The sequence below is a fragment of the Dendropsophus ebraccatus genome, chromosome 9 (assembly GCF_027789765.1).
Source record: "Dendropsophus ebraccatus isolate aDenEbr1 chromosome 9, aDenEbr1.pat, whole genome shotgun sequence".
Classification (NCBI taxonomy): domain Eukaryota; kingdom Metazoa; phylum Chordata; class Amphibia; order Anura; family Hylidae; genus Dendropsophus; species Dendropsophus ebraccatus.
This window is the reverse complement of record NC_091462.1, coordinates 89,838,106-89,848,668: the sequence shown is the minus strand read 5'-3', so window position 1 is coordinate 89,848,668 and position 10,563 is coordinate 89,838,106. Positions and strand designations below refer to the sequence as shown.

At 45.3% G+C, this 10,563-nt stretch overlaps 1 protein-coding gene and 1 non-coding gene across 2 annotated transcripts; one reads left to right on the top strand and one right to left on the bottom strand.

Moving 5' to 3' along the window:
* Nucleotides 1-400: 400 nt before the first annotated feature.
* On the bottom strand, nucleotides 401-9,220 carry LOC138801821 (parvalbumin beta-like). The gene is made up of 4 exons (XM_069984918.1): nucleotides 9,156-9,220; nucleotides 6,306-6,438; nucleotides 3,840-3,949; nucleotides 401-501 (listed from the first exon to the last, which is right to left on the bottom strand). The coding sequence occupies exons 1-4, from the start codon at nucleotides 9,214-9,216 to the stop codon at nucleotides 401-403; spliced, it is 405 nt and encodes a 134-aa protein (XP_069841019.1). The 5' UTR covers nucleotides 9,217-9,220.
* LOC138802243 (U2 spliceosomal RNA) lies at nucleotides 879-1,069 on the top strand. The gene has a single exon (XR_011364719.1). It is a non-coding gene; the product is annotated as a U2 spliceosomal RNA (small nuclear RNA).
* Nucleotides 9,221-10,563: the final 1,343 nt, after the last annotated feature.

Here is a 10,563-nt window from a genome sequence, read left to right as displayed (position 1 = left end):
ATAGTTAATAGAAATAAAAGGGAAGAATTATTTTACCCCAAAAACAGAACACAAGAAAAAAAACACTGTCCTCTCCCCAATCTAAAAAAAAATTAAAACTATTGTAGAAAAACACATCCGTAGCCGGAAAAAAAGATGAAAAATTAGCAGAACTATTAAAGGAAGGTTGTACTATGGAAGCAAAAAGGGCTCCCACATTGGGTTATAAATTTGTAATGGAGCCGAGTCATAGAGGGGAGGGGGCTTCCTCCCACTGGGGGCCGGCCAGCTTACAGTGTTTCAGGCTGGGCCGGTGACTAGAAATCGACCGACGATATGTGCGGGAATCGGGCTGCTATTCAAATAAAGGACTGCAGCACCAGCATCCCAGTTGCGGCCCCAATCTATTCAAGTATAAATCTTAAAGCGATGTACTTGCTGGTACATTTGCTTTTATATCAAAACCAAATGTCCTCAGACACGGCTCAGCAGTAAAGGCTTTTTTGAATGTGGAACAAATCTCTGTAGAACATGTAAATATGCAGTTAGGCTAGATTCACACTGCGTTTTTGCAATCCGTTTTTTTCCATTGACTTCCATTGTAAAAAAAAAAAAAAAACAGATCAAAACGGATCCTTTTTTCTTTGGTGGACACAAAAAAACACGGATCCGTTTTAATCTGTTTTTTTTTTTCAATGGAAGTCAATGGAAAAACGGATCAAAACGGATGCACACAAATGCATCCGTTTTTTTTCATCCATTTTTTGTGAAAAACTGATGAAAAAAACGGATGCATTTGTGTGCATCCGTTTTGATCCGTTTTTCCATTGACTTCCATTGTAAAAGTAAACAGATTGCAAAAATGCAGTGTGAACCTAGCCTTAATAACAAGTAACAACATTGCTCCTTTGCCTTTTGGCTAAGATCAAGTGTAGTATCTGTTCTTATCAGTTTATTTATCTGATACGTCCCCTATCTGGGGGCCATATATTAAATGGATTTTTAGAAAAGGAAGATGGAAAAAGAGCTGTCTTGGTCCTCTTCAGGCATTGACCTGGTATTGCAGTGCCTCCAGGTCAGCGGAGAACGGTGGAATCAGCCATCCTAAGGCAGGTGGGAATTCCGCCTGTATTACTCAGGGTGAACACATACTTACAGCAACTTTAGGCTGTGTATAAATGATCTTATAGCCCACAGGTGTGAAACTGTGGCCCTCCCGCTTTTATCATGCCTAGACAGCTAATGCTTTGACCCTGACCCTGTTATAGCCTTTGAGGGATATTTTTCAAAATGTGTCCATGGCGTACGCCACAGAAAAGGGGTAGATTCACCCCTTTTTTGAGGCGTATGTTAGCCATATCCCTAGTTTTTCTGATCAGCAGGCAGGGGCGGGGCAGCAAGGCAGGGAGGAGACATTGCCACCTCCAGAGCCTCATTTATCAAGGTTTACGCCTGTAAATTTTTCCACAATTCCTGTGCCAAGCGCAGGTCCTGCTGGATTCACTAAGAGAATCTGTTGGGTTAATTTGGGTCGGGTCCTAATTTAAGACCGGCTTAACCCTTGCTTTTAACATGTTTGTATACAATTTTCTTTCTAAGCCACATGTTCACACTCTTAATACATTCAGTAACACACATATATATATATATATATATATATATATATATATACAGTGGTACCTCGGTTCTCAAACTGCTTGGTTCTCAAACTGTTTTTTCAAGAAAAATTTGCTTTGGTTCTCAAACTCTTGCTCAGTTCTCAAACACTTTTCGGCTCCCGGTCTTGAAGTACTCTGTTTCTGAACATTTTTGTGAGTGTGGATGGTGGGTTGTGCCTGGTGAGTTAGGCACTGGTGAGGCTTCATATACAGTACAGTACTGTATAAGATTGCTGGAGTGCATATACAATACAGTAGTAGTACAGTCAGTGCATCAACATCTCCCATCCTGTACTGTATGACTGCTGGAGTGCATATACAATACAGTAGCAGTACAGTCAGTGCACCACTATGTCCCATCTGTTACAGTGCTGGGGTGGGGGGACTCTATACAGTAACTATTTTACTATAATTGCTGGTTTTGTTGAATGTTTCTTGTGTATAATGTCCTGTACAGCAGTGCTTCCCAACCTTTTCCACTTCGGGGCACCCCTTGGGAAAAAAAATTTCCTCGGGGCACCCCTACTAAATAATGTTCTACAAAATAAGAAAACGGTCATACAGTGACTCACAGGTGACGTCTTCTTTGATCTGAGGAGTCACTTTTTCTTTTCCTCTCCATCCTCTCAGAACCTGCGAGACAAAAATTTAGGCTCCGCACATTTCTAGCAACTTCCTTTCCTTTCTCCCTCCTGTAGGCTCCCAAAGTAACTGCGCTGTTTGGTGTTATGTGCAGTAAAGCGAGTAGGAATGTGGGATGCCCCCTGTATGTAGGATCCCCTGCTGTGCCCCCATGAGCTAATAATGCCCCCAGAGGTGCCCCATGAGCTAATAATGTCCCCAGAGGTGCCCCCATGAAATAATGCCCCCAGAAGTGCCCCCATGAACTAATAATGCCCCCAGAGGTTCCCCCATGAGCTAATAATGCCCCTAGTGGTGCCCCCATGAGCTAATAATGCCCCCAGAGGTGCCCCCATATACTAATAATGTCCCCAGAGGTGCCCCCATATACTAATAATGTCCCCAGAGGTGCCCCCATATACTAATAATGTCCCCAGAGGTGCCCCCATATACTAATAATGCCCCCAGAGGTGCCCCATGAACTAACAATGCCCCCAGAGGTTCCCTCATGAACTAATAATGCCCCCAGAGGTGCCCCCCATGAACTAATAATGCCCCCAGAGGTGCCCCCCATGAACTAATAATGCTCCCCAGATGTGCCCCCCATGAACTAATAATGCCCCCAGAGGTGTCCCCATATACTAACAATGCCCCCAGAGGTGCCCCCATATACTAATAATGCCCCCAGAGGTGCCCCCATGAACTAATAATGCCCCCAGAGGTTTCCCCATGAACTAATAATGCCCCCAGAGGTGCCCCCATGAACTAATAATGCCCCCAGAGGTGCCCCCCATGAACTAATAATGCCCCCAGAGGTGCCCCCATATACTAATAATGCCCCCAGAGGTGCCCCCCATATACTAATAATGCCCCCAGAGGTGCCCCCATGAACTAATAATGCCCCTTGCTCTGCCCCTAAAAAAAAAACCCATCCTACTCACTTAATCCGCGCTGTGGCTTCAGGCAGAAGCTCTCCTCATCCTCTTCTGGCTCCATCTTGCGAGCCGCGGAGACGGGACCTCCGGCAGGCGTGATGACGTCACATCATCATGCCTGCCGGAGAGGTCACGTCCCGGCCTCCCATAGGCTGCTGGTATGAAGTGCCGGCAGCCTAAGGGAGTGAATGTAGGAGCAGGATGCTGACACTTCCTGCTCCTACATTATGCTCACTTTAATGTTCCGCCGCTCACAGTGTGGGCGGAACATCAAAGTGATCTGTGCATCCCGAGATGCGCGGCTGCAGCTTCTCGGGATGCTTAAAGTGACAGCGCACATTTCCCACCGGGATCCCGCGGCACCCCTGGCGGGCTCTCCCGGCACACCAGTGTGCCGCGGCAACCCGGTTGGGAAACGCTGCTGTACAGTATAGTGCTGTAATGTAATGTAATGTAGTGATTAAACTGGGAACTTTTCAATGTCATATATGGGTACTGTAGGTGATTATTGGATGGTGCTAGAACCAATTAAACACATTTACATTATCTCCTATCGGAAGACACTGTTCGGTTCTCAAACTATATATATAATTTAATTTATATATATATATATAATTTATGTGGTGCTATGAAAAATAAACCTTACCATCTATGCCAATCTTGCCATCGCCATCAAAGTCACCAGCCTTCATTAAATCCTTGGTCTCAGCATTAGTAAGAGCTCTGAAGTCAGACTTGAAATTCTGGAGGAAGTATCTGATAATGAAAGGAGTATTGCTGGGACCATCTAATTTCTTCTCAGCATCTATTGTCACATTTGCTATTGCAGTGTCTGCTTTCTCAGGTTATGTGGTGCTTGGTTTGAAGTTTCTAAATAATATTAGTTATCCCTGTATTCAGGCACAGGAAGCGCACGTCAGAGGCGCTTCCTGTGCCTGAATTCCCAGCCCCGGCGTACAGGGAGCTCACTGATACGCGGCGCTGCCGGGGATAGGACTGGACACCCCCGGCTGATGTGCGGCTGCCAGGGTTGTCCTGTCCTATCCCCGGCAGCGCAGCGCCCGGACAAGCCTGAAGAAGGAGAGGATCGCCGTGGGAGCGGGTTCTTAGGTGAGTTTATGTGTTGTTTTTTTTTTAAATTCTGCTTAGCATGGGGGGAGAGGGGGGCATCTATAAGGGGGGGGGGGAGAAGAGGGGGCCACCTATAATGGGGGAGAGGGAAGAGGGTGCCATCTTCAAGGGGAGGAGAGGGGGCCATCTATAAGGGGAGGGGGGAGGGGGGCCACCTTTAAGAGGGGGGAGAGGTGGGCATCTATAAGGGGAGGGGGGAGAGGGGGCCATCTATAAGGGGTGGGGGAGAGGGGGGCCATCTACAAGGGGGGGCAACATGCAGTGGGGGCCATCTATATATACTATAAGGGGGGGTCACATAGTGTCAGGGCTACCCACTAAATGAGGGTGTAAAGGGGCCAATACATATGTGCAGTGTGTAGAGAGATGAGGATGGTGCCAGAGTGAGGAGCCTAATATGTCTGTCTGGCAGATTATGTGGATTCGTGGCTCGGAGAAGTTCTCATAAAGGCCCAGGACAGATGGAGAAGAAGAAAATGAAAAGGGAAGAACTCCGATCAGAGAAGACATCCCCTGTGAGTCACCTGATATAACTGCACTGTAATTTATATGGTGTATACAACCTGTGTGGAGCTGTCTCCACCTCTATAGGACTGTGTGATGTGATAGTGATCTGTGTACAGTGGATCTTATTCAGTAGCAGCGGTGGTGTTAGTCAGTATGTGGTGGTATTAGTCAGTATGAGGCGGTGTTAGTCGGTATGTGGCGGTGTTAGTCGGTATGTGGTGGTAATATTTGTTACCTATATCCGGTACTTTGTTTTATTGGTCTTAGTATACTGGATTTGGTCAGTAACAATATGGTGGTGATGGTAGTGGTTGTGGTGTCGCTGTAATATTTGCCCCTTGTATACTCGTATTATTGGCAATACAGTAACAGTATGGTGGTAATATATATGGTGATAACATTTTCTCTTCCTATATGCTGGTGTTATTGGTAATATCTGTCTTGGAGTATATATATATATATATATATATATATACATACACACACACATACACCTACCAGTAGCATCACTTGGTCGTGAAAAAGGGGGGGGCCCAAGTTGACTTCTCGCACCAGGGCCCAGGAGACATTAGCTACGCCCCTGCCAAGATCCATAGCAAACTTTTGATTGCCACCCTCCCCCCCCAGCTGACCACTAAGCTGTCAAGTGTAGTCATAACTGCATAACTGCAAGCGCTGGTTAGCAGTGCTTGCAGGTAAAGGTATGTTTTGCAGAACCCGGGAGGCCTGCTCAGCCACTAGGTGCTGCAAATGATGATGGCTCAGGGTGCCCTGTGTATTGCAGGAGCATACCACAGGGGGGCCCCTTATGCAGTGGGCCCCATAGCAGCTGCTATGGCTGCTACAGTGGTAGTTATGCCCTTGGAGGCAACCCACATTCCTATTCGCTTTACTGCACATGACACCAAACAGCGCAGTTGCTACTGTATGGGAGCCTATAAGAGGGAGAAAGGTATGAAAGTTGCTAGAAATGTGCAGTGCCTAAGATGTTTGTCTGGCAGGTTCTGAAGAGAAGAAACGTAGCTGGAAGAAATCATCATGGAGGCCTGGGCCGGATGGAGAGGAAAAGGGAAAGTGATGCCTCAGATCAAAGAAGACGTCACCTGTGAGTCACTGAATGACGGTTTGTTTGTTTTTTTGTATTTTGTAGAACATTTTTTAGTAGGGGTGCCCCAAGCTATTTTTTTTTTCCAGGGGGTGCCTCGAGGTGGAAAAGGTTGGGAAGAACTGACCTAGTTCACACACAGCATTTCTGCTGAGTATTTTGATCAGAATGGATTAAAAACACAGAAAGGCTGTTGAAATTTAATAGATGGCCGCCATTTAATGACAATTAACACTGTTTAAAAACAATGGCCTTTATTTGCCGATAAATGGCGGCCATCCACTAAATTCCAACAGTGTGTGAAAAATACTGACCAAAATATTGAGCAAAAATACTGTGTGGGGACATAGCTTCACACTGTATCCTTACGAGAGTTCATCTTCCTCCACGAATCCACTTCGATTTCTGTCAAGGATTTCGAAAACCTTCCTCAGCTCTAAGTCAGACTTGGCCAAGAGACCAATCCTCTTCAACAAAGATTTCCACTGAAATGAGCCTTCAGCTGTAAGGGGGAAAAAAATAGATTTTTATTGATGATCTTGGTACAGAAGAATACATGTTAAGAAATTTTCTGGTAAACTTTTGTAAATCTTCTAAAACATGTCTTAATACCTTTAAGTATATGAGAGGATATTAATCAAGACTGGCATACTCAAACACTAGTCTTAGATAAAGGGTCGCTCCCTTTTTTTATGGGCGGATTTGCTCTTTCCTGGTTAGTTAGTAACGCCGGCTGGCAGGCAATACGCAAGAGTCTACACCTGTTTTGGAGCAGGTGCTGATTGTTGCCTGATTTACACTAGTTTCAGGCATAAACCTTAATAAGTAAGGTGCAGGAGGAGGTCTATCCCGTCTTTTGGGTGACCGTAGTGTATGTCTGGGGTTTAGCCTACATAAATTTACGCTTGATGTATACCTGATGTATGAAAATCTGTGAGATATGCCACTGTATAGGCGCACAGTGGCAAACATTGACTCATTGTGTAAAAAATGTATACTAAGTGGTAGCTATGTAACTTACTTGTTTCCCCTCCCCCCTTCTTTTTACGGCAGTTCATACAGGGATCCCATCCACGAGGTAGCAGTACATGGGGGAACAATGCTCTGGACATTACCATTGTGGGCCAGTAAGAAGTTACCATGATAAGAGAGGCTGTCAACTGGAGGTCATCCAGGTGTGGGCAATATCTGCTGCCTTGAGTCAGTAGCTCGGGAATCTGAGGATCATCACTATTGTCAACCATGTCCTTTGGGCTAATAGGGGCAAATGAGGATGACTCAAGCCTGATATTGTCTCACCTTCTGTAAGACTCTGGAAATCATCTGAATTAGAAGAAAAAAAACATATCCCAGTTGAGACTTCCATGGGAGGAATAGGCCATCCATTCTTCATGGGTTGTCGTCCTTAGTAGTAATAGGGAGTAAAAAACTCATTACTTTGGCATTCTCCGGAGTGGTCATAGATTCATATGAGGGTCGCCCTAATATCTGATGATTTGCCAGAATATCTTCTCTTCCAGAGACCATTCCTTTGGCAGAGGCTTAGTCTTTCCATTAAAATGTTGCAACTTATCTTGATGTGAAGACAGATAGTTGCTGGATACATTTCTCAGTTCATGCCAAAATTGCTTCTGCCTCCAACAGTAATGCCACTGATCTCATGCCTGTATGAAGATCAATATGTGCCACCATAGATGCGTTTTTCATCTTACTCCAATAACTTTTTCCGTTGATGGATGAGCTGACGTGGACCAAGTCCCATTTGCCTGTTTCTCCTGCATAATGCATAGGCGGTTGTCTCTACCATTGACTGTCAAAAGCTATGACATCAAGGAGGCCCTTGTATCTTTGGATATTAATTTCCAGTGCAGGCTTGTCTATGTTTTAATCCTATACTAACAGTCTCCTGCAGCAAGGGATGTATATGCCAACCTGCCTACTTGATTGCTTTGCTTGCGGACATCATGAGACCCAAAGCTCTATGTCTGTATTCTTTGCGGTCCTGTTTTCTTTAACCCATTGCTGTAAATTCCTGTACATGTACATTGGGGTTGCGGCAACTTGAGTTAAACTTAAGACAGTTTAACTTTGAGCGACATCTCCAGCCCTTTTTGTTATTCTCTCTCTCTTCTCTAAGTCATGTTGGAATCCCTATCGGAGCAAGCTCAAGTCTCATGGGTATTTGTTTACCCACTCACTTCCCACCGTCTTGAGGCACGGTATAAGTTGCTTTCCCGATGGTAGGCCGTCCCTACACATATCCACGGGATCTTCCCCGAAGTCTTGTGGATGTGCTGGAGGAACTGTGGGGCCAATAGATCACTCTTACATACTTTGTGGAGTTGCACTTAGTTGCTTCCTTTCTAGGTATGGCGCTTACCTTCGTATTTTCTTCTATACATCTCAGACAACCCAATCAAAACTTGTTGTCATAGTGTGCTCTGTCATTTAGTCTACGCAGTCAGAGCTTGCATACCGACTCTTTGGCAGTGTCCAGATCCACTTTTAAGGCGAGTGGAAGATCTCATGGTTCAGTTATACGTCCGTTCCTCTCCCTTCTTCCGAACCTGGTATTACTGGCTCAGTAATTATTTGATATTTTTGAGTTATTTCACAAAGAAAGGGTTACCAACAAACATGTTAAAAGGGGTTTTCCAAGCTGGAATAGCATTATATATTGATGCCTGTTGTGGGGGAGGGGGGTGGATGAGTACTTATATTTACCTCCTGGGCTCACGCCAAAACCTCTGTTTACTGGCACAAGACCCGGTAGACACCGCTTCCTGTGTTCCGGTGCATGCAGTCTCCACTCAACAGCCAATCAACAGCTGCAGTGGTGTCCTGCCTTAGGCAATCCTAAACACAGCAAATGCTGTTTACTGGGTCTGGGGCCGGTGAACAGGGAGGGTAAATATAGGTACCCCCCCCCCCAACAGGCACCAATATAGAAAGATATTTTAGCTCGGTTGCCAACTCCTTCAAAGGGGTACTCCAGGCATTCATACCCCTTTATCACATCTTGGTTTCTCCTCTGAATGTTTTGCCCACTACTTCCAAGACTGACTTGTCTCGGCAGTGGCAGCCTACTGAGTTGGGGTGCTGTCCCGCTTCAGTCAGTCACTGCCGAGACAAGTTATTCTTCAGAACCTTGATGCGTAGAAATTCACACGTTTATAAAATTAATTAATTACTTTGTTACTAGTAATAATGTCTACCTACCCTCTACACTTTTCAGAGCTGCCTCAATGTCCTCAGCGGAAAGAATATCAGTGATAGCCATGATTGTCCTGTAAGAAAAACCATTAGAATAAACACTAGTTAGAAACTGAGAAAACTCCAACACTGATGATGATAATTGCTGTAAGGAAGTAGCCTCCCAGAAAATCTGCTAAAGTTTCACAAAATAATGCAGGTTTTTAGGAAAGATTTGTTTCAACTCTATTCTATGGGTAGGCAACCAGATCCATGGGAAAACCCTTTAATGTATTGCTACGATTTTCTTTCACTGACTAGAGGCAGATATGAAAATGTGTTCTTTTTATTTTTTATTTTTTTTACTCTCTTTCTATTGCACATTGTTATGGGGGCCGCCATCTTGCCTAAGCTGTTTTTAATAACATTTAGTGACATGCTTTACCGGCAAGCCTTATGGAGATAAACGGCAATAGACCTGTCCCCTTGACATTATTAAACATTACTGAGCATATTCTGTGATCTTTGAAGAGGTCATTCCACAGGGATCTCCTATTGTCTTAAGACCCTATTACAGAAAACGATTACCGGCCATACTTGGCCAATTACTGGTCATTCAGGGTGATAATCAGATTGTAGTCTTTCGTCGTGTTGGAAGAGCACAATTTCTGCAGCTATGGTCTGCTGCGTGTCGCTCTCTGTAATAGAAGCAGGGGCAGCAGACCAATACTTATTTCAATGGGCAGCCCGAACGATCTAAGGATCATTCAGACAGCCCCTCCATTGAAGTCAATAGAATAAGGGACATCCAATGCACACAGTGTATCAAATGATGGACATTGTCCGCGCAGACGTCAAAATAATGATCATGACAATTATTTTCGGACGTCTTTTTCAGGCACCGGACGTTATTTTTTTAGTTGTTTACCCACATTTTTCTTTTTTCCCCATCCTTTCACCGTTTTTACTAATAAATTCAATGGACTTTTCAGTTAACCCTTAGACGACCCAGGGCGTATAGTTACGCCATGGAAGTCTGTCCCCAGACGACCTAGGGCGTAACTGTACGCCCTGGGTGTTTCTCACGCTATGAAGCGTGCTCCGGAGCGGAGCGCGCTTCACAGCAGGTGGGGGCCGGCTGCAATCAGCAGCCGGGACCTCACCGGTAATGACACGCTGCAGCGATCGCGCTGCCGCGTGTCATTAACTCCTTAACTCCATTAACTCCCCTGTCACTTACCGATCGGGACCCCCGCAGTGTGACTGCGGGGGTCCCGATCGGTAAAACGGACTGCCGGAGCTCTCTCACCTGCCTCCGCGCGGTCCGATCGGCGCTCTGGTCACTGAGCCTGCACAGGCAGGCTCAATGAGCAGATCGCCGATAACACTGATCAATGCTAGGCCTATGGCATAGCAATCATCAGTGTAAAAATCC